At 31.8% G+C, this 24,085-nt stretch overlaps 1 protein-coding gene across 1 annotated transcript; it reads left to right on the forward strand.

Moving 5' to 3' along the window:
• The first annotated feature begins 372 nt into the window (after positions 1-372).
• Positions 373-12,111, forward strand: LOC137814771 (choline/ethanolaminephosphotransferase 1-like). Its single transcript, XM_068617672.1, has 20 exons — positions 373-524; positions 2,454-2,648; positions 3,323-3,332; positions 3,424-3,474; positions 3,778-3,855; positions 4,537-4,612; positions 4,703-4,725; positions 4,813-4,913; positions 5,161-5,255; positions 5,355-5,423; positions 6,315-6,384; positions 7,568-7,631; positions 7,707-7,747; positions 7,857-7,941; positions 9,130-9,192; positions 10,343-10,401; positions 10,517-10,569; positions 11,411-11,483; positions 11,700-11,743; positions 11,869-12,111. The coding sequence occupies exons 2-19, from the start codon at positions 2,512-2,514 to the stop codon at positions 11,719-11,721; spliced, it is 1,170 nt and encodes a 389-aa protein (XP_068473773.1). The 5' UTR covers positions 373-524; positions 2,454-2,511; the 3' UTR covers positions 11,722-11,743; positions 11,869-12,111.
• The last annotated feature ends 11,974 nt before the right edge of the window (positions 12,112-24,085 follow it).

A 24,085-nucleotide genomic window follows, 5' to 3' on the forward strand; every position in this document is an offset into this window, starting at 1 on the left:
TTTAAAAAATATATACAAAATTGATTTTTTTTAAAATAACCATACTAGATTAATATTAATCTAAGTAAGGAAGGTATTTATACCTATTATTTTTCTGAACATATGCTATATTAGGAATCCACTTTCTCTGAATGTATGTCGTATTAAATTCTAAATAATTAAAAATGAAAAAGTTAGAAATAATTAAACAGTACATTTCCAAAAATTACATCACAATATAACTTTTCTAAACTATAAAATAAAAAAAGAGAATATAAGTTGTCTAAAACTAAAAAAATACTGAAATTATTTTTAATAACTTTCTCACAATCCAATAAATATTTCCTTGAAAGTTGAAACAAGCATCTCACGTCTAAATTGTAAAAAATAAAAAGTTAAGAATAAAAAATGTAAACGGGTCCGCGAACAGAGAAACAATGTTTGGAAAAATATACGGTCTGAAAACCAAACAAAGGAGCACGCTTTACATTTCAATGATTCCATGTGTTTAGGAGAAGTTTTTCCCTTCTCATTTCTTTTCTCAGGTCATTTTTCTTTTCTGCCACCCCTTTCATTTCCAAATCCTCCTATCAATTTCGAAGCATCCCCTATGCTGTAACAAATTATTTGTTAATTGAGATTTTTTTTTCATATAAAATATGTTTTTTTTAAATGGGTATCATTGTATGATTTTACCTTTTTGGATCAGGTTAAAGTTTCCTTTTTGATCTCGCTCTTGAAAGTGTTCATGTTTGTTTTCCGTTTCCAAGTGGTGTTTTTGTATTAAGAGCGATGGAGTCTTATATTGGAGATTTTGGGTTTTAGCTTTCAGAGGCGTATTGATTGAGTTCCATTTCATGTGAGGCTATAACACATTTGGTTTCAGCCTAAGTTTTTAGGTTTAGGCTTGGATCCTGTAGTTCATGGCATGTATTTGGGTTGTCTAGTTGCTGCGACTTTGAACATTTTACTTTTTGTTTTTGTTTTTGAGAGAGTTGGATGGTTTGTTTTGATCATGCAAATTTGGTGTTGTTGAGTGTATTCCTTTTGGTGGGCACTTTTACTTTGAAGTTAGTAGGTTTAGGCTTTTGAAAGAAAAGAGAATTAGTGGGTTTGCACTAAACTGAAAGATTCCAATTATGTTTATTCCTCCTAGTGAGCTGAATTTTGTGTTAGTATGTCTTTGCACTGTATTCTTTTTGCTTTCAGTTCATGTTTTTCTGTGCAGTCATTTTTTATAGACAAGGACGCTTGCTCTGATTTGTTTGAGTACTGTGTTAATAAAGCCTGCAGAAACCTTCAATTCAGTAACTTATATCATATTAGATGTGTTTTTATTTTTTTATAGATATTGATTGCTTTGATGTACAACACTGGCCGATTTGAATTGGATTAACATGCAAGCATAATTTGTACTTTAGATAATATCTTATATTGGTTTAAGTAAGTAAATTAGTTAATGTGTTCTAATATTGTTGAGCTGTCAAGGGAGGTCATTGTTTAGGGATTTAAGCTTAAAAATGATGTTACAAAACTGTGAATATGTGTTTTTCACCTAGGGACTTTCCGTAATAACTGTAATTTGTGTGTGATAAAGTGATTGAATTCTGCTTTTGATTAGAGTGTAAAAATATTATCAAAAGTTGAATAATATGTCATTTTTAACTACAAAAATAGGATTTGGTACTAACAAGAAAATAGCATCCTATCTGTAATCTGCTTGTATGATTATAAATTGAGCATTCTGTGTCCTTCAATTTTTTTTTTTTAAATTTAGTGTGAACTCTCTTTAAGCCGTGTTTTCTACGAATAGTCTAAGGTGAGACAGTAAGAGCTATCAAAATGTACATGTTGCATCATGTAAAGTGGTAAAAAATGAAAATAACAATTGACAGAAAAATATTTGACCATTTTGTGTTCATTTTCAAAATAAGTTAGCTAATCAAGTGTTACCTTCGTGGTCAAAGCAATTATTACAATGTTCACTTTACATAATTGTAAGCTGGTTATTGCTAAGTGTGCTAAAGGAATGCCTTAGGTACTAGCCTGAATAAATAATCAGAAACTTGGTTTTCTAAGATGATTACTTATTATAGTTTAAGCTCTTTGTTTCAAATATTGGTGCTAAGTACTGTTTAATTTTTCGCTTTATTCTGCTTCTTTCATGGAATCTTGTATGTATTTTTTTTCTTTTCATTTTCATACTTTTATGTTATGGGATTGTTTTTTCCTCATACTTAAGATCAATTCTGTGTTTGATTTAGGCATCTTTTAAAAAATGTATTATTTCAGTGTAAAATACTTTTATAATTCAGGCCTTTTCTCGTCAGTCAGTTTGAATTTTGGATTTCCTTTCAAATTTGTTCAAGTTGATTTTGTGATCTTCAAATTCAATCTTCTGTCAATTTTCAAATGGGCACCTTGCAAATTCCTATATTTATTTGTTCTAATTGTTCTTTTTCAAAGTTCAGCAGGTTGTGCTGAGGCTTAGCTTATCCTCGAAGCTTATTCTGGACTTATATCAGAGAACAAATGGGTTATATCGGGTCTCACGGTGTTGCAGCTCTTCACAGATATAAATACAGTGGAGTAGATCATTCCTACGTGGCCAAATATGTACTGCAACCCTTTTGGACCCGCTTTGTTAATTTTTTCCCCCTATGGATGCCGTGAGTACTTTTATCATTTGAATGAAACGAAGTTCTTTCTTTATTTTGACTTGATTATTTGTTTATATAGAAACATCTCTTTACTTCAAGGAGGATAAATCTTAGTATGAACTTCATTTGAGCAGTTTGAGTGTTTTTCTTAGTCATGAAACTTTTGTTATAAATAAATATTATAATAATAGTTTTTTTAGAGTTATTGTAGCTTGATAATATCATTGTCAGTTTGAGTGATATGCACAAGGCTAACACTATCCCTAGGATATCCATTCACAATCTTTTCTTATGTTTGTAATTTAGTTTTGATTCATATATATATGTCTGTTTTTTTGCTTTTCTTCTATTTACTTAGTCTCTTAAAATTTCTTATACAACCATCACAAGAATTTACATATTTCCTATGGGAAAATTCCAAAATGATATTATTTACATAGAAGTGTTTTCGTTGACCTGTGGAATAGAAATCATCTAGTCACTTATATCATCTGACATGGAGGTTATTTGGATGGGAATAGTTCTCTTCCTGATTGAAATATATGTTGAAATTTCTGGCTATAACTACATAATCAATCACTCTTATTTTTTTTGTAATTTTAGTTTTTGAGTTCTGAATACACTAACTCATACCTTTTTGTTTTATTTATCCTGATGAATTGGCATTCTTCAAATCTTTGCAGTCCAAATATGGTACACCTTTACCTCCTTTCTTATTGTAGCGTCACCTGTTGTTTTTAGCATTCTAATTGACACTGATGAATCATAAATTTCTTGATTGCAGATAACTCTCATGGGATTTATGTTCTTAGTAGTGTCTGCATTGATTGGTTATGTAAGTGGAACTTGAGTCAGTTATTCTTCCTACTTCCAAAATTAAGTCATAGCAGTTATAGCTTCCCAATGCTTCACTTTATTTTTGTCATTTTGTCAAATGATAGAATGAAATTTGCAATTTTTAAAAACAGTATATGAAAAGGAAGCGTATTTAAGATTGTTAGTTAGTTTCATGCATTATTGATAATTTCTTTTGTGGAATTGTTCTTTACATGGTTAAGGTAGGCAATTTTGTGAAACTGTATTGAAACAGTGAATTCCTAGATACATTATACATAAATTTTATCTATTTATTTTGCAGATATACTCCCCACATTTGGACTCAGCTCCTCCAAGATGGGTTCATTTTGCTCATGGACTACTTCTGTTTTTATACCAGGTAGGATTAAATACTTGTAGTGCAGTACTTGCCAACTTTGCAGTCTCTTTGACTTTAGTTTCTATCTTTATTTTTCCCTGTTTTTCTGCCTTGATGGCGACCAACTGAAATGAATTTTACTTATGTGGTAATCAGTTGCCTTGAATTGTTATCTCACTTGAAGGGCATAATATTCTCCCTCTACTAATCTCTTGAATCTTGATTATAATGGTGTTGTTTCACGAGTCTAAATGATTTGAATTACTGAATCTTTTAGATGTATAAACCTGGTGCTCTCATGGTTAAATTGAAGCCTTTTATATTATGATATTATTGAAATTTTTTACCCTTGACTTTGAAAGATGTTTACATCTGACCTTCTGTTTCATATTGCAGTGAAATTTCCATAAAAAGCAATCAATAATTGGAACTCTTTTTTTAATGTTTTCCGCATTGCCATTCTGATTATTTATATCTTACTATGTTTAGTTGTTCCATGAACACTTGTAAATACATGTAATATTCATTTCATTGGTTGATGAACAATTAATAAAATTTCTCTCGTTCTGTTTCTCTAAGGCATGACAACTAAGCAAATTCATATGGTTTATCCATGGAAGATCTTTACTACATGGCCAATTTTCCATTATTTGCTATAATGATTTGATTTATTGCTTTCTTATGTTTGTGTGTGTGCTCTAGACATTTGATGCGGTTGATGGGAAGCAAGCTAGACGTACAAATTCTTCAAGCCCATTGGGGGAGCTCTTTGATCATGGTGATTTTCTTGCTTGTATTTTTTACTCGATTGTTTTCATTATGCTTACCTGTTTGTTATTAATGAAGATATTTTCAAATTTATTTGCAGGGTGTGATGCACTTGCTTGTACAGTATGTCTCTTTTAGTTTTGGCTATTACTCTTAAGTGATTGGAAGAGATTAAATTAAAGACTGTTATATATGATAACTTGTTTTCAGTTTGAAGCATTGGCTTTTGGGAGCACAGCCATGTGTGGAAGAGGTACATTCTGGTGGTGGTTAATATCTGCAATTACATTTTATGGTGCAACCTGGGAGCAGTAAGTTATCATGTTCAATTAATATATGATAGATGATATGTTATATAATATTGTTAGATTTTGCGATGTCCTGTTTGTATTCTTGTATTATAATGAAAGTTTTCTTATACTTAAGCTGTCATCTTTCCTTGTGTAAAATCACAAATTTGGAAATTTGGCATGATTATATATTTTAATACCACATTGCATATATGCTGTTGGACAGACTAGGAATATTGATTTCTTTTAAATGTTGTTTTGGATGCAGCTATTTCACCAATACTCTTATACTGCCTGTTATAAATGGGCCCACGGAGGGTCTTATGATAATATACATCTGTCACTTTTTCACTGCTATCGTGGGTATGTCTTTTGTTGTGTTCACACACACAGCTGCTAACTTTGATAAGAATCCTTGTATGTTGTTGTTGTTGTTGTTCTTATTATTATTTTATCATACAGGTGCTGAGTGGTGGGCTCAACCATTTGGAAAGTCTTTGCCATTTTTAAGTTGGCTTCCTTATCTTGAGGGTAAGACATCCTTCATTATATAGTATTCTTTCTGTTTTGAACCAAAAGGTTGTCTCTGTTGCTATTTGTGGTAGTTGTTGTAGCTGTCCCAAGTTTCATATGTAACATCTAAAATGTATTTTTTGTATTTCCTTTGCTGAAGAATTTTCATGCATTTGGAGAGAACTTTTTATACATTTGATTGTCTTTTACATGAAACAATCGGCTCAGATGTTTACTTGTGTTATATGAGCTTTGGGAGTAGGGTAAATAGTCATAAGAAACATATTTTCTAAAGTGCATAAATCATTTGCATAGGCCTAACTAGACTCTTTAAACACATACCTCCCAACCAAATCCATGTGAATTCCGTAATAGATTTCCCACCATCACACTTCCAACCATTCCTATCCACTGAAGCCTCTACTTTATCATAATTTTTCTTTTGTCACAAAACCCCGAGGACAAGGTTCTCATTCAACCCGGTGGCAATGATAGAATGGGCTTAGAGACAATCCAAAGAAGAAAAAGAAAATGGTTCAAAGGTTTTATAGGATGATCCGAGAATACTAAAAATAATATTTATAATATGTAGTTTATAGTTTTAATTTCTTAAAATGAGATTATGATATTTGTATTGTCATAATTTAGTTGATGACATGTGTTAAGTTTTTGATTAATAGTACAAACATATCAATTGAGAATGACATAAGAAGCTAGCCAATCACAATTATATCTATTCATTTTGCGTAAATATGGAGTAATAAAGTTAAGGTTGTGTGGTTCAAATAACAAAAAGTGGGTTCCATTTGCTTGTCCAGTATAGCTTATCATAATAAAGATTGTTGGTTTATATAAAGTTGATGTTTCAGATAAGTAACTTGATTTTTATTTTTCTTGACTGCTTTTCAGGAATCGCAACATTCAAAGCTATATTGTGTTTGATGATAGCTTTTGGTGTTACACCGACAGTTACATGCAAGTATGTATAACTAAAATTATTAAGGTTCAACATTGTTAGCATGTGCAATACCCCCTTCTTCTTGACCCAAAATTTGTTCATTTTTTCCAACTCTGATATCTCAGATATTTTCTTTTATGTTGAACTATTATATACTGAAACTGAGATCTAAGTAGTTGGAATATAGAAAATAACTGCCTACATTGTATCTTTTAGAATAATTTATAGTTTCTTAGATTATCTTCTTTAATGGTTTCTTGATTTTTAATTTTTAAGTCTAGTGCTACTACTATAAATAGGGACCAGTGCTTTATATTTTTTATGGGATTATAAATTTATAATACATCAAACCAATTTAAACTCATGTTAATTTGAGTCCATTCACCCTTCTATTTTTCTCAAATCCTGTAATTTCAATACGGCATTAGAGTGGTGTCATTGTACATGATCTGTCCTGTTAGTTTTCTTTCCACTGCCTAGATACTTCAAGTTAGGAGACCCTGTTACATATGAGAATTCTGGTCACCAAAACCTTTGGGTGGTTGAGTTTCTGGTTTTAAAATTCAATTTTCAAAACAAAAATGTGTTCAGCAAAGAATGCAGCTGGAATGGTTTTTATCTTGATTATGAAACTTTTTTACATTCATTTTCAAAACCAAGGAAAAATATTCGTAAAATCGATTTAGCTTTAAAAAAAAAACTGTTGCTATCTTTGATAACATAGAATTAGTGTTCGAATCAGCCATAAGAATCACTATGCACTCGATGTTTAAAACTGAAAAGCTGAAAAAGGACGAAAGAGGTTAACTATCATTTCTTAATGACAGTTGTTATAGAAATCTATTTATAAGAGTTGTCCTAATGACAATTGTACACAGAAATAGGCAAGTGCTTTTTACCACAATATACCCCACATTAATATATTATCCTATTATTCATTTTTTACTTCCTGAAACCCTATAATCTCAAGACATGTTTGTATTATGACATTTTTCTTTCTTGTTATGTTCATTTGGTGTTATTTTAGAGAATGTAGAATTAATTACCTTAAATCATCCAGAATCTGATAAAAGTTAGCCAACAAATATCTGCGTATATGATATAGGCTAAAATTTTACACCAATTTAAGTACAGAATGATCTTTGTATTTCCATAGTTTATTTAGCTTATTTGATGGTCAACATTATTTTTTTGTTCCATACAGTGTTACTAATGTTTATAAGGTTGTGAAGGCAAGGAATGGAAACATGCCACTTGCATTGGCAATGGTAATATGTTTTTTTTCATATGATATTCTTTCTCTAAAATCTGGATGCTTTATTAATGTGTTCATTCTTGGGCAGCTTTACCCATTTGTTGTACTTGTGGGAGGAGTGCTTATGTGGTATAAACTCAACTCAAGATGCATCAATTTTGTACCCAATTTGTTTGAAAGATATGCATATTATTCTATTATTCTTTACTTATAAGCACTTGAGTGATTTTTGGTGCAGGGATTATTTGTCACCATCAGACATCATGGGGAGATATCCACATTTAGTTGTTATTGGGACAGGACTTACTTTCGGATACCTTGTGGTATGACAGTTGTGTTTAAATTTGAAAAATTGTTTGCTTTTCTTGTTTTTTTTCCTTTTCAATTCTTATAGCAGCATTCAGGCTGTTTTATGCCTTATTTTCTTTGGTGTGCATTTTAGCTGGTTACCATTTATTACCGTAATTATTCTTGGCTGATGGCTCTCTGTAGAATTTGTGTAGGACTAGATATCCATCAAAATGTAATGTTAATTGATTTGGTTATGGGGGCTTATTAAATATTTACAATTTCATTTGATCTACCAGAACCTAGTTTAATTTTAGTGTCATGGAAGATATGAAAATAACAGAAACTTCGGGATTGTTGAATAACAAATAAAATTATATAAATAATCTACAGAATCATCATGATATCTTTTAGCATATTCAAAAGTAAAAAAGAAAATTGGTTACTCTAATTTTTTAAGGATCTAGATCCAAAAGACTAAGTAGATTTTGTACTTATTTTTTCTTTGATGGAAGAAAAGAAGTCTGCAGAACAAAGTACTCTATCCATAGAGAAAATAAATTAATATGGAAAAAATGTTTGTACGGTTATTGAATATTTTGTATCACGTTTTCTTATTGTATTTATCGATTATCATTGGAATCAAGAAAACCTTTACCAATATGTGAGAAATAATTCATGCACCATCTAGTTTTGATAAGCCAAACAGTTTTCTTTTCCCATCATAAATAAGTATGCTGTATTTTTTTAAAAAAAAAAACTCATGCTAGCTAGGCATCATTATGAATTTTGACATCTCAACTAGGCATCATTATAAATTTTGACATCTCAGCTAGGCTGACATTTCAAAATCCACTAATTATCTGCTATCACATGAAACATAACATAAAAGAGAAAAGAAAGGAATACAAAACATGGGGGGACCAAACCAAAAAACCATGGAAGAAAAAGGAACACAATCTAAACCCTAAACAATCACATTTTCTTAAAAAATAAATCAAAGCCGCTGAAATGAATGTGTAGTTTCTAATAATATTTTTTCTAATTACTATAGAGATATTAGGATGTTTTTATGATGGATTTGAAACAAATATGTTCTTAATAAGCACAAATTCATCTTCTTGCAGTGTGTTCTAGAACCTTTTACATATATTGCTTCTATCTTCCTTTTAAAAACAACTCCATGTATTATTGATTTTTATGAGGGAAGCTTAAATTTGCAGGGGAGGATGATTTTGGCTCATTTATGTGACGAACCTAAGGGTCTAAAAACTGGGATGTGCATGGTATGTTTTAAATATCCTGAATTACTTTATTAAGATGCTTGATTTGGCTGTTGTCCTCAATATAAAACTGTGAAAACACAATGATGACACGGGTCAAAAATTGTTCAGGCTTTCAGCAAACTTCTCTTTCATTTATGTTTACTGTAGCTATAAAACTCACATAGTACGAGTCTCAATCCCTTAAGATTGTTATATCCTTTAGGTTCAGCATTATTATGCCTAGTGTCTGGATTATTGCGAAACTGTGTCATTGAATGATTAACATCAGCCTTACATATGCAGCCTCCTTTATGGAAGCGAAACACCATTTCAGCAACCCTGCTGTACTCTTTCAGCATTCAATATATGTATTTTCTCTTTGAAGAAAAACATTGGTATTCAATCTTAACTTGAAACAAGAGTTGTAATGAATTAACATGGAGGTATAACTGGGGACAAAATATGTATATTTTCAGTTTGGTGTTTTTATGATTGAATGTCTAATATACATGATGGGTAGGGTGGATGTTCGATGTTTTTTTCAAGTTCACTATTTTTCTTCTATAGTATGTATAATGTTCAAATTAGCAGGATTTGTTGATGAAGGGAAGTAGTCGTTGCTTGCCTCCAAAACCATTTTCACATTTGGAATGATATTTTTCTTGTGGCATTAGAGTAATTTTAGTTTCTAAACATCAAATATTGATTCATAACAATGCCTTTTTATTCAACAAAAATCTTTATTTTTCAAGTTTTGAATTTGGTACTCAGTCATCAATCTTTGATCTAGTAACATAATTGAGCTGAAGCTCAATGGCTGAAAACTTAATCCGTTGAAAACTGGAAAACTTCATCAAACATATCAGTGATGTTTTCTTTGAAGCATTTAAGAATAAAATTCGAATACAAATCTTTTCAAACAATAAAATTTAATTCACGCATTTTTCAAAGGAAAATTTCTAGATTGACTTTTCATATTAAATTTTTAGATTATCTAGCATCTATTCAGTGGTATAACAACATTAATATTATTGTTTGGAGATTAATCTTAATGGTCATTGTCTATCAATGGTGGAATGACAAAAACATGCTAGAAAACACTTTGATGATGATTCCATTTCAGTGATTGATTGTCATCATTATTGATATAAGCATTATTTATCTTATTCAGTCCCTCGTGTATCTCCCATTGGCCATTGCTAATGTACTTGCATCAAGGCTGAATGATGGGTATGTACTGTGATTTTTCATTCTGAATTTCGTTAGTAGATGCTTTTCACATTCTTTTGTTTCTGATACTAAAACTCATTTATATATATATATATATATGTATTTTTTTTTGCAGGGTTCCTTTATTAGATGAGAGACTAGTTCTTCTTGGTTACTGTGCATTTTCAGGTGCAACTGCTTCTCATTTTTCTTAGGAGTTAGGAAAGTGAATGAGTAGTTATATATTGACACTTCTCATTTTTATTAGGAGTTAGGAAAGTGAATATATACATTGACACCTAAATAGTAGTGCCTACAACTCACAAGAAACTTGTTATTTCTCTCTATCTTTTTATCATATCATATATCTTTCACGCTTGCATTTCTCTCTGTTTCTCTTTCTAGGTGTAGATTAGCATGTGAGTGTTCATTGATTACTTTTTAAAGCAAAATATTCTTTTAAAGAGAAAGAAACAAGTACAATAGAAAAAAGGATAAATATCCTCTCAAGGAAACACAAAAACGCAATAACCTGGACAGAGAAGAGCACCATAAATTGGCTAAGTAGACTTTATCATATAACATAAATTCTTTGGTTGTCTTTGGACATTTTTTTTGTATATTTTCCCCTATATAGATGATAAAAAAATGATTTCACCATCTCCAAAAGCCTCAGACATTCCCAATGCAAAAATACATTTTGAAATTACCAGAAAGAGTTGACACCACAAATATGTAGCATACACCAATGTTTGACTATCATGCTTTTCGTATCAGATGTTGGGTCTTATGATTATGGCTTTTATTTGTTTTGCTTGTAACGTAAAGAAGCTCATCTCACTAAGAAATTACTATCAAGTATTAACAAACTATTACAAACATGAGAAATTGACACATCAGCATTGCTGTATTGTTCTTGAGTTAAATTTTGTTTTGGCTAACACTTGAGGTTGATTAAATATATAATTTGTGTATACTTTATCCCGATGACTCTTTGTTTTACTTAAGGATTCTGTTTCTATGAACACAGTGACACTTTACTTGCACTTTGCCACATCAGTCATTCATGAAATTACCAAAGCCCTGGGAATATACTGTTTCAGGTAAAATTACCAATCCTTATTTAGTATGCATGTTGTAAAGTTTGGCATTTGTTGTTCCCCTTAAATCATTTTTAGTTATGAAGTCTAATTTATTTTAGATCATATAAAAAATTTGTTTTGTATGCTATTTTCATCGATCCTTGCTTTTATCAATACACCGATTTTTCTCAAGACAATGGCCCTTGGCACTAAATCTTACCTTTTGTTCACTTGCAGGATAACTAGGAAGGAAGCTTAAATCTACCCAGGATTTCCTTTAGGTATGCCTTTACTAACTAGTGATTTTGGACATGTTATATATTTTCTAAATTTGTCAATTTCAATATATAAAGTAACACTTTTCTTTCCTCTGTGTCTTGCTTAGCCATTATTTTTTTCTTTTCAGCTTGCATGTCAAGCCAAAAGTACTGGCTAGGCTTTGGTCAGTACTAATTTTGCTTTATTTGACAAATTTGAACTAACTTGGAGCTTGTAATTGTATATTATTTCATAGATAGACTAGGAGATCTATTTGTTCAGTGTTTCAATTCAACCACTATAAATATTTATTTTAATTTTGAATATGACTAAAAAAAATCTGCATATTTTGTTTTATGTATACATATAGATAGATATATTTGAATGTGTCTTTGACATGGTTATTTGAGAATATAAATAATAGAATTATAAGGAATTTGTTTGCATTAAAAAAGAAAGAAACTTACCAAACTGTATTGTCATTAGTATAGATTCATTGGCATTTTTAAACTGTAGTTACAATTTACAGAGGAAAATTTTGGTTACAAATTATGTGATTTATTAATTCACCCATCAAAATGTCACATGTCCTCTTTTTGTTGTGCCACACATCTACCCTTTTCTCATATTCTCACCCACCTTCGGTGATAATTTTCCGCAAGTGATACGGTAATGAGAATATTTCCATGAATATAATTTTTTTTCCTTTAATTCCCCAAGTAGCACTGAAGTTGGGATACGGTATCAAATTCTCACCTTTGTTATTTATTAGAAAAAAAAAATGTTATCAGAATTTGGTTTATAGGGAGATGAATTTTGAGGTATTTTTTTCCGATAATGAACAAGAGATGAAAAGGATTATTTGTTTTTTATTCAAAAAAAAAAAAATGTTCTCAGAATTTGATTTGGTTTATAGGGAGCTGAATTTTGAGGGTAATTTTTTTTTCAATAATAAACAAGACTGGAAAAAGATTGTTCGGTAATCCAGTTTTTGAAAAATATAAAACGTACAAATTTTAGGAAATGAAAATGTTCACAGAAATTAGTTACTGGTTATTCTGGTTATTGATGGGCTTAATTTTGGGAATAGTTTTCAATTTTATTTCTTATTTTCTTTGTTAATGTGATAGAGATTTGGGTTTTATGATGGTAGTGACTTATAAGAACTTAATTTTTTTTTATATATATTTCCAGCATTGAAGTAAAGAAAGAGCCTAAGATATCATAATTTGGATATAATTTTTTTTATTTTGGTGTCTAAAACTTCATCCAAATGAACTATGGATTATCCAAAATTTTAAAAAAAAAAGTATAAAAATGTTTTAAAAACTTAATTAAAAATATGGATTATCTAGAATGTTTGTACAATTTGGTATACAACCTTAAATCCGATTTGAACTATCGAATGGTACAAGTTGTTATTTAAAATTATAAAAAAAAAATGTCCTAATTTGCTAAATCTAGTATAAAATTTTATAGGATGATACGAGAATATAAAATTTATATTTTAAATTATATAATCTATAATAAAAAGCATTTTGAATTACACAAAAATTTTGTATTCTAAATTGTACTATCTAATGTATAAATTTGTATCTCATTATAAATAAAAATGAATAATTTTGGTATTTAATACGGAGGTGCTGGAAGAAATCAAATCATGGGGTGAAAGGAAGAGATCACGGGGTGCAGAAATCGCACGACTGTTTCTTCTTGTAAAGTCATATGTTCTTTTCTTACTCCATAAATTTTTGTTCTTCCAAAAATTTCTCTATAATATTCTGGATTATGTAGTTTAAAAGTCTTTTTTTTAAATTTGTAATTAATTCTTGGATTATGTAATTTCGAAGTTTTTTCAAATGCATGATTAGTTTCTGGATTACATAATCTAAAAGTCTAGATTAGCTTCTGAATTATGTAATCTGGAAGCATTTTTTCAAATGCGTGTCTGGATTACATAATTTGTAAGTTACTCTCAAATCCAGACTTCTAAATTATATAGTCCAGAATACAATTTTTTAAAAATATATTATGGATTACATAATCTGCAAGTTATTTCTGGATCTGATATTAACTTTTGGATTATTTAATCTAGAATATGTGGGTGACTGAAAAATAAAAATAAAAATATTTTATTTTGTATGGAATGGTAGAAGAACATATGGAGGTGCTAGGTGCAGGAAGAAACAGTGAAATGGCTGATACTTTACTGTTGACACCTTGTTAATGATTTTTTCCCCATTAAAATATCTCTTGCAAACAAACGTTTTTATGGGTCTAACATTCAAAACAAAACAAATTTATTACATAATTAATATATTTACACGCTTTAATAATGTTATACTGTTTATTTTTTAATTGTAATAATTTTTCATTTATTTTAACATGTAACCAATAATACTAATATTGACAATGTTTGTGTAAGATTATATCAACACTAATATAGAAAGTTGTACAAAATAAGTTTAATTAAACATGAATAAGTACAAAATATATAAGGAAGGTTCTTAAAAAAATATTTGAATTATATTCAGGTTTGAATTGAATAAAAAATTTAAGTATTTTAGAAAATTAAATTAAATTATTCTATTATTTTAATATGTAAAAGTTGCATTGCTTCTCAATAAAATCGATTAAACTAAACTGATTATAACTTATAAAAATTAAAAAATATATATTTTAAAATAAAATGCTTATTGGTAGTAATTTAAACAATTTAAATATCTTCTAACGTACATCAATATAGCATATTTTACGAGTGTAAGAAGCTTGTGTCACGTGTCTTACACTAGTAGGAATAAAATAGTGATAATTTGTATGTGGAATTAAGTTTTGTGAGCAACAAACCTTCAACCACTGTCTTTGTTATTACGACTACTCTGATTCGTGCTTCACATTTGCGAATGTTGTTGTATATCCAAGAAGAAATAATAAAATTTAGTAACCTAAAGCATGAAGCATGTGTGGTATTTATAGAGTTTTACTCATAAAGTTAAAACTCTCTAATTCTAATTATGATTAATAGTCAACATTCTCTCTTAATTCTGATTTGGAATAATCTTCATGCCTAACATATCTCTTAACTTGATGAAAACATCGATCTTCAATGGCTTAGTGAGAATATTTGCAATCTGATCTTCTGATTTGCAGTATTCCAATTTGATCATGTTCTTGCCAACTTGGTCTCGTAGGAAGTGATTTCGAATATCAATGTGTTTACTTCTTTGATGAAAAATTGGATTATTTGCAAGATTAATTTCCTCTCAGTGTGAGACATATTACGCCTTATTCATTCGGTATCTTGAACTGAAATTTTTACCATACATTCTTTATTGTGTGTATTGAGTTGTGGCTGAGATTTCAACCCCAAGTTCGTTCCACAAGATTTGTAATAAACCCTAAACCCACAAGGTTGCAAGTACTAGGTTACAGGTAGCAGGTTGCAATTAGCAGGTTGTAGATTACAGGTAGCAGGTAGTAGGTTGTAGATTGCAGGTTGCAGGTCACAGGTAACAGGTAACAAATTGTAGGTAACAGGTTGTATGTTGCAGGTTACATGATACATGTTGCAGGTTACAGATTGCAGGTAGCAGGTTGCCGGTAAGAAGTTGCAGGTTGCAGGTTGAAGATGCAAGTAGCAGGTAGCAGGTTGCAGGTAGCAGGTTGCAGGTAGCAGGTTACAAGTAGCAGGTTGCAGGTAGCAAATAGTAGGTTACAGGTAGCAGGTAGTAGGTTGTAGGTTGCAGGTAGCAGGTTGAATGTTGCAGGTACCAGGTTGCCGGTACGAGGTTGCAGGTAGCAAGTTGCAGGTGCACGTAGCACGTAGCAGGTAACAGGTTACAGGTAGCAGGTTCTAGGTTGCAGGTAGCAGGTTGCAGGTTGCAGGTAGCAAATAGTAGGTTATAGGTAGCAGGTAGTAGATTGTAGGTTGCAGGTTGAAGGTCGCATGTAGCAGATTGTAGGTAGCAGGTTGTATGTTGCAGGTAACAGGTAACAAGTTACAGGTAGCAGGTTGCAGGTTGCAGGTAGCAGGTTGCAGGTTGCAGGTTGCAGGTAGCAGGTAGCAGGTTGCAGGTTATAGGTTGCAAGTAGCAGGTAGCAGGTTGCAAGTAGTAGGTTGTAGGTTGCAGGTTGCAGGTAGCAGGTTGAATGTTGCAGGTTACAAATTGCAGGTAGCAGGTTGCTGGTACGAGGTTGCAGGTAGCAAGTTGCAGGTTGAAGGTGCATGTAGCAGGTAGCAGATAGCAGGTAACAGGTTACAGGTAGCAGGTTGTAGGTTGCAGGTAGCAGGTAGCAGGTTGCAGGTTGCAGGTAGCAAATAGTAGGTTAAAGGTAGCAGGTAGTAGGTTGTAGGTTGCAGATTGAAGGTCGCAGGTAGCAGATTGTAGGTAGCAGGTTGTATGTTGCAGGTAGCAGGTAACAGGTAACAGGTTGCAGGTTGCAGGTTGCAGGTTGCAGGTAGCAGGTTGTAGGTTGTAGGTTGCAGGTAGCAGGTTGCAGGTAGGAGGTTGTAGGTAGCAAATAGTAGGTAGCAGATTGCAGATTAGAGGTAGCATGTAGTAGATAGAAGGTAACAAGTTGTAGGTTGCAGGTAATAGGTAGCAAATAGTAGGTAGCAAGTTGCATATTGGAGGTAGCAGGTTGCAGGTTAGAGGATACATGTTGGAGGTAGCAGGTTACAAGTAGCAGGTAACATGTTGCAGGTAACAGGTTACAGGTAGCAGGTTGCAGGTTACAGGTAGTCGGTTGCAGTTAGCAGTTAGCAGGTAACAGGTTGGAGGTAGTAGGTAGCAGGTAGCAGGTAACAGGTTGCATGTTGCAGGTTACATGTAGCAAGTTGCAAGTTACATGTAGCCGGTTGCAGTTAATAGTTAGCAGTTCGCAGGTTGTAGATAACATTGTAGATAACATTGTAGATAACATGTAACAAGTAACAGGTAGCAAATAGCAGTTTGCAGGTTGCATGTAGCAAGTTGCAAGTTACATGTAGCCGGTTGCAGTTAGCAAGTTGCAGGTAGCAGGTAGCAGATAACAGGTAGTATGTAGCAGGTTGTAGGTTGTATGTAGCAGGTAACAAGTTGTAGGTTGCAGGTAGTAGGTACCAAATAGTAGGTAGCATGTTGCATATTGGAGGTAGCAGGTAGCAGGTTGTAGGTTGCAGGTTAGATGATACATGTTGGAGGTAACATAGCAGGTTGCAGGTTAAAGGATACAGGTTACAGGATACACAGGTTGCAGGTTACAATTAGCAGTTAGTAGGTAGCATGTTGGAGGTAGTAAGTAGCAAATTGCAAGTAGCAGGTAGCAGGTAGTAGGTTGTAGGTTGTAGGTAGCAGGTTGCATGTAGCAAGTTGCAAGTTACATGTAGTCGGTTGCAGTTAGCAGTTCGCAAATTGCAGATAACAGGCAGCAAGTAACATGTAGCAGGTTGCGAATGTTGTTGTTATATATCCAAGAAGAAATAAATAAAATTTAGTAACCTAAAGCATGAAGCACGTGTGGTATTTAGGGTTTAGGATTTTACTCATAAAGTTAAAATGAGTGGAGATATATTTGGCCAACACAATCCTTTTTTATACGTTATATTAAGTGAAATTAATATTCTCCCACTTAATCCAATTTTTATTAACAATAAATTAAATATATAAATCCTGATAAGTCCTTCGATAGTAAGTATTATCATCTTCAATGTATTATAAAATAAACAAAAAATGTTTTTATATTATAAATTGGCCGAATCAAATCTCAGCATAAGAGATAAAATAATCTATTATACTATAGAAAATATTCAATGCAAAGAGTCTTATGTGTAGTTCCACGCTAAAATTTTCATTGTATAAATAAATAAATAAAATGTTTACTGAGTTCGCTCTATTTACAATTAATTATAAACATTGGAAATATAAGTTTATTTTAACATTATAAATAAAATAAATCGTGACTGATTTTAGTCATAGAAATCAATTGTAAATATTGAAAATTTATTTTTAAGGGCGAAATTATTGATAACGAAATGAAATAAATAAGGAAGTTGTACTTTGATGTTTGTGTAAGATTATATCAACACTAATATAGAAAGTTGTACAAAATAAGTTTAATTAAACATGAATAAGTACAAAATATATAAGGAAGGTTCTTAAAAAAATATTTGAATTATATTCAGGTTTGAATTGAATAAAAAAATTTAAGTATTTTAGAAAATTAAATTAAATTATTCTATTATTTTAATATGTAAAAGTTGCATTGCTTCTCAATAAAATCGATTAAACTAAACTGATTATAACTTATAAAAATTAAAAAATATATATTTTAAAATAAAATGTTTATTGGTAGTAATTTAAACAATTTAAATATCTTCTAACGTACATCAATATAGCATATTTTACTAGTGTAAGAAGCTTGTGTCACGTGTCTTACACTAGTAGGAATAAAATAGTGATAATTTGTATGTGGAATTAAGTTTTGTGAGCAACAAACCTTCAACCACTGTCTTTGTTGTTACGACTACTCTTATTCGTGCTTCACGTTTGTGAATGTTGTTGCAGATTGTATCTTGCAGGTTACAGGATACATGTTGCAGGTTACAGATTGCAGGTAGCAGGTTGCCAATAAGAGGTTGCAGGTAGCAGGTTGAAGGTGCAAGTAGCAGGTAGCAGGTTGCAGGTAGCAGGTAGCAGGTTGCAGGTTGCAGGTAGCAAGTTGCAGGTTGCAGGTTGCATGTTGCAGGTAGCAGGTAGTAGGTACCAAGTTGCAGGTTACAGGTAGCAGGTTGCAGATTGCAGGTTACAAGTAGCAGGTTGCAGGTTGAAGGTAGCATATAGTATGTTACAGGTAGCAAATAGTAGGTTACAGGTAGTAGGTTGCAGGTCGCAGGTAGCAGATTGTAGGTAGCAGGTTGAATGTTGCAGGTTACATGATACATGTTGCAGGTAACCGGTACGAGGTTGCAGGTTGCAGGTAGGAAGTTGCAGGTAGCAGGTTGTAGGTAACAGGTTGCAGGTAGCAGATTGCATGTTGTAGGTAGCAGGTAGCAGGTTACAGGTAGCAGGTTGCAGGTAGCAGGTTACAAGTAGCAGGTTGCAGGTAGCAGGTTGCAGGTAGCAAATAGTATGTTACATGTAGCAGGTAGTAGGTTGTAGGTTGTTGCAGGTAGCAGGTAGCAGACTGTAGGTAGCAGGTTGAATGTTGCAGGTTACAGGATACATGTTCAGGTTACAGATTGCAGGTAGCAGGTTGCCGGTACGAGGTTGCAGGTTGTAGGTAGCAAGTTGCAGGTTGAAGGCGCACGTAGCAGGTAGCATATAGCAGGTAACAGGTTGCAGGTTGCAGATAGCAGGTAGCAGGTTGCAAATAGTAGGTTACAGGTAGCAGGTAGTAGGTTGTAGGTTGCAGGTTGAAGGTTGCAGGTAGCAGGTAACAGATTGTATGTTGCAGGTTACAATATACATGTTGCAGGTTACAGATTACAGGTAGCAGGTTGCCGGTAAGAGGTTGCAGGTAGCAAGTTGCAGGTTGCAGGTAGTAGGTAACAGGTAACAGGTTACAGGTAGTAGGTTGCAGGTTGCAGGTAGCAGGTAGCAGGTTGCAGGTTGCATGTACCAAGTTGCAGGTTGTAGGTTGCAGGTAGCAGGTTGCAAGTAGTAGGTTGCAGGTTGCAGGTAGCAAATAGTAGGTAACAGGTTACAGATTGGAGGTAGCGGGTAGCAGATAGAAGGTAACAAGTTGTAGGTTGCATGTAACAGGTAGCAAATAGTAGGTAGCAAGTTGCATATTGGAGGTAGCAGGTTACAGGATGCAAGTAGCAGGTTGCAAGTAACAAGTTGCAGGTAGCAAATAGTAGGTTACAGGTAGTAGGTAGTAGGTTGCAGGTTGCAGGTTGCAGGTAGCAGGTAGCAAGTTGCAGGTTTAAGGTTGCAGGTTGAAGGTGCAAGTATCAAGTACCAGATAGCAGGTAATATGTTGCAGGTAGCAGGTTGGAGGTTGCAGGTTGGAGGTAGCAGGTTGCAGGTTGCATGTTGCAGGTTGCAGGTTACAGGTTGCAAGTAGCAAGTTGCAGGTAGCAGGTTACAGGTAGCATGTTGCAAGTAGCAGGTTGTAGGTAGCAGATAGCAAATAGTAGGTTACAGATAGCAGGTTGCAGGTTGCAGGTCGCAGGTCGCAGGTAGCAAATTGTAGGTAGCAGGTTGTGTGTTGCAAGTTACAGGATACATGTTGTAGGTTACAGATTGCAAGTAGCAGGTTGCCGGTAAGAGGTTGCAGGTACCAAGTTGTAGGTTGCAGGTTGAAGGTGCAAGTAGCAGGTTGCAGGTAGCAGGTAATAGGTTGCAGGTTGCAGATTGCAAGTAGCAGGTTGCAGGTAGCAGGTAGTAGGTTGTAGGTAGCAGGTTGTAGGTAGCAGGTTGTAGGTAGCAGGTTACAGGTAGCAGGTTGCAGGTAGCAAATAGTAGGTAGCAGGTTGCAGATTGGAGGTAGCAGGTTGCAAATTGGAGGTAGCAGGTAGCAGATAGAAGGTAACAAGTTGTAGGTTGCAGGTAATAGGTAGCAAATAGTAGGTAGCAAGTTGCATATTGGAGGTAGCAGGTTGCAGGTTAGAGGATACATGTTGGAGGTAGCAAGTTACAAGTAACAGGTAACAGGTTGCAGGTAACAGGTTACAGGTAGCAGGTTGCATGTCGCAGGTAGTAGGTAGTAGGTTGCAGGTCGTCGGTTGCAGGTTACAGGTAGTCGGTTGCAGTTAGCAGGTAGCAGGTTGGAGGTAGTAGGTAGTAGGTAGCAGGTAGCAGGTAACAGGTTGCATGTTGCAGGTAGCAGGTTGCATGTAGCAAGTTGCAAGTTACATGTAGCCGGTTGCAGTTAACAGTTAGCAGTTTGCAAGTTATAGATAACAGGTAACAAGTAACAGGTAGCAGATAGCAGTTTGCAGGTTGCATGTAGCAAGTTGCAAGTTACATGTAGCCGGTTGCAGTTAACAGTTAGCAGTTCACAAGTTGTAGATAGCAGGTAGCAAGTAACAGGTAAGAGATAGCAGTTTGCAGGTTGCATGTAGCAAGTTGCAAGTTACATGTAGCCAGTTGCAGTTAGCAAGTTGCAGGTAGCAGGTAGCAAATAACAGGTAGTAGGTAGCAGATTGTAGGTTACATGTAGCAGGTAACAAGTTGTAGGTTGCAGGTAGCAGGTACCAAATAGTAGGTAGCAGGTTGCATATTGGAGGTAGCAGGTAGCAGGTTGTAGGTTGCAAGTTAGATGATACATGTTGGAGGTAACATGTTGCAGGTAACAGTTTACAGGTAGCAGGTTGCAGGTTACAGGTAGTCGATTACAATTAGTAGTTAGTAGGTAGCGGTTGGAGGTAGTAGGTAGCAGATTGCAAGTAGCAAGTAGCAGGTAGTAGGTTGTAGTAGCAGGTTGCATGTAGCAAGTTGCAAGTTACATGTAGCCGGTTGCATTTAGCAGTTCACAGGTTGCAGATAGCGGGTAGCAAGTAATATGTAGCAGGTTGCGAATGTTGTTGTTATATATCAAAGAAGAAATAAATAAAATTTAATAACCTAAAGCATGAAGCACGTGTGTTATTTAGGGTTTTACTATAATTTAAATTGAGTGGAGATATATTTGGCCAACACAATCCTTTTTTTATACGTTATATTAAGTGAAATTAATATTCTCCCACTTAATCCAATTTTTATTAACAATAAATTAAATATATAAATCCTGATAAGTCCTTCTATAGTAAGTATTATAATCTTCAATGTATTATAAAATAAAAAAATGTTTTTATATTATAAATTGGCCAAATCAAATCCCAGCATAAGAGATAAAATAATCTATTATACTATAGAAAATATTCAATGCAAAGAGTCTTATGTGTAGTTCCATGCTAAAATTTTCATTTGTATAAATAAATAAATAAAATGTTTACTGAGTTCGCTTTATTTACAATTAATTATAAACATTGGAAATATAAGTTTATTTTAACATTATAAATAAAATAAATCGTGACTGATTTTAGTCATAGAAATCAATTGTAAATATTGAAAATTTATTTTTAAGGGCGAAATTATTAATAACGAAATGAAATAAATAAAGGAATGAGAAAGAAGCAACTATAAAAAGAGAGGAAGTGTGTTGGGGTCTAGAGTTTTCAATTGAAACATATTAATGGTTCGTATTTATTTGTTGAGGCATAACGTCATTGCCTACCTTGCCTTTCTATATGGCACAACACCGATTCTCACCAATTTCATGACATCAGTTATTATACACGTTAGTATTTTGTACTTCAAAATCAACCATGTGCGATTAGGTTTAATCAAAATTTAATAAAATAGAATGTATAACTACTTTAAATTATCAATAAAATAATATTTAATTTAGTCATTATACTGATTAATTATTTTTTTCTTCAAATTAATTATTAATAAATATTTTTTTTAGTGAGAACAAATATAAATAAATTAAAAAAAATAATATTTCAAATTCATAATATGTTAATTTAAAAAATAAATATAGTAACTTTTTTTTTATCTTATTTATATAAAGTAATGAATATATTAAATAATAAATTACACACCTAAAATAATCTAATTATCTTATTTAAAGCATTCTTCATTATGCCAACTATCTTAATAAATGTTGTTTATTATTTGAGTTTAATAATTCCAAGAAAATATTTATAAAAGTAAAAAGTAATAATTACAAAAATTAAATTGAGTTACAACTAAATTAAATTTAGCAGAATTTTTCGAATATTCGCTTGTTACATTTTGTTGAGTTTCATAAGAAAAATTATTAAAATTCTTTAATGGTTACGGTTTTTGGTTTAATGGTTAAGGTTTCCAGTTTATTTTTAAGTGTCTCATATTTAAAATTTTATCATCATTATTAATTTTCATAGTTTTTTCAATCAAAATAATACAACTACTTTTTTTAAAAATTATTCCATTATTTTAAAAAATTAACAAATTTTATTTAAAAATAAATAAATTAAAATTATACATATTAAATAAAATTTTAGTAAAATATGATATACCTGAAATTGTACATTACACCTTACAAATATAAATTCAATATACTTCCAATAAACTTTCAATATACATTGATCCATAATTTTTTTTCAAAACCAAATGAAGAGATAACTTCACAAAATCCAAAACCTATGTTGATGCCAAATATTAATAAGTTATATGCCAAAATAAGATTTATGAGCAACAAATCTCCAACTATTTATATACATCCTAAAATTTATATGTACGAAGATATATTTCACTGAAACAATCCAATCTCTATACAATCTCTATACCTTATATGATAATGAATTGAATCTAGTTGATCAACATGATCTTAACTTTTATAGTTTATATTAATCCTCTAAACATTTAGGAATATTTTATAATAAAGTAACTATAATTTTTTACCTTCAATTAAGATAATATTTAATATCTCCTTTAATATTGTTTATCTTATATAAGATTAAGAGATTTTACTTTTAAAAAACACTTTTTTACACTTAAAAACTGATTAAATGTAATTGCACTGTGACAAATATAAATTCAATTATATAGATACGATAAATATAAATTTAATTATATAAATATCATATTTCATATGTGAATTCATTATATGTGTTAATTAAAATCGTATTTCACAAATACCCGTATTTATGATATTTTTTAAATTATAAAAAAAATAATTTTCACATAACTCGTATTTATGAAATTCACTTTTTTAAAAAATTACAAAAATATCAATGATTTATTATTTCTTTCAAATTAAATCGTATTTTTTATATATTTCATTTTTAAAATAAAATAAAATTATTTAAACATTTACAGAAATATAACATAAAATTACATTACTTTGAAAAACAAAATCTCATTTCCATCACAAAACTAAATATGTTTAAGTAAAAAAAAATTGTTCAAGTTATAATTACACTAATAAGGTTCGGTCACACGTAAATTATACATTTGCAGAAGTTTAAAAGTGTCTAAGTCAAAATAATAATTACTAAATGTCAAATTCATTTCATGAATATTAGATTGAAGCTTGTCAATTAATGAGAATTTGTTTGTTTTTATCAAATTAAGGAGAGTTTGGTGTAACATCAAGAGGAGTTAATAATTCCTACGATAATATATCCAAATTCATATCCACGAATTCCTCGAATAAAATTGATTTTTTATCATTAAATATTTTACAATTAATGCAATTAAATACTTATTAATGTTTTGCGAATAGTCATTAATTTTTGTTTTGTTTTTAGCATGAATAAAGTTGAAGTTCAATTAATACAGAGAAAGGAGAAATAAGTATTAATTTATTTGGTTTTAATAGAACAGAGTACTAAATGTAAAAAAGAGAAAAAT

This window comes from Phaseolus vulgaris, chromosome 1, assembly GCF_000499845.2.
Source record: "Phaseolus vulgaris cultivar G19833 chromosome 1, P. vulgaris v2.0, whole genome shotgun sequence".
NCBI lineage: Eukaryota > Viridiplantae > Streptophyta > Magnoliopsida > Fabales > Fabaceae > Phaseolus > Phaseolus vulgaris.

Bases quoted from the DNA above. Each gene is read 5' to 3' on its own strand.
- LOC137814771 (XM_068617672.1), top strand. From the start codon at position 2,512: ATGGGTTATATCGGGTCTCACGGTGTTGCAGCTCTTCACAGATATAAA. The intron at 4,613-4,702 runs GTGATTTTCTTG...ATTTATTTGCAG, and splicing joins GGGGGAGCTCTTTGATCATG to GGTGTGATGCACTTGCTTGT. The intron at 6,385-7,567 runs GTATGTATAACT...TGTTCCATACAG, and splicing joins ACACCGACAGTTACATGCAA to TGTTACTAATGTTTATAAGG.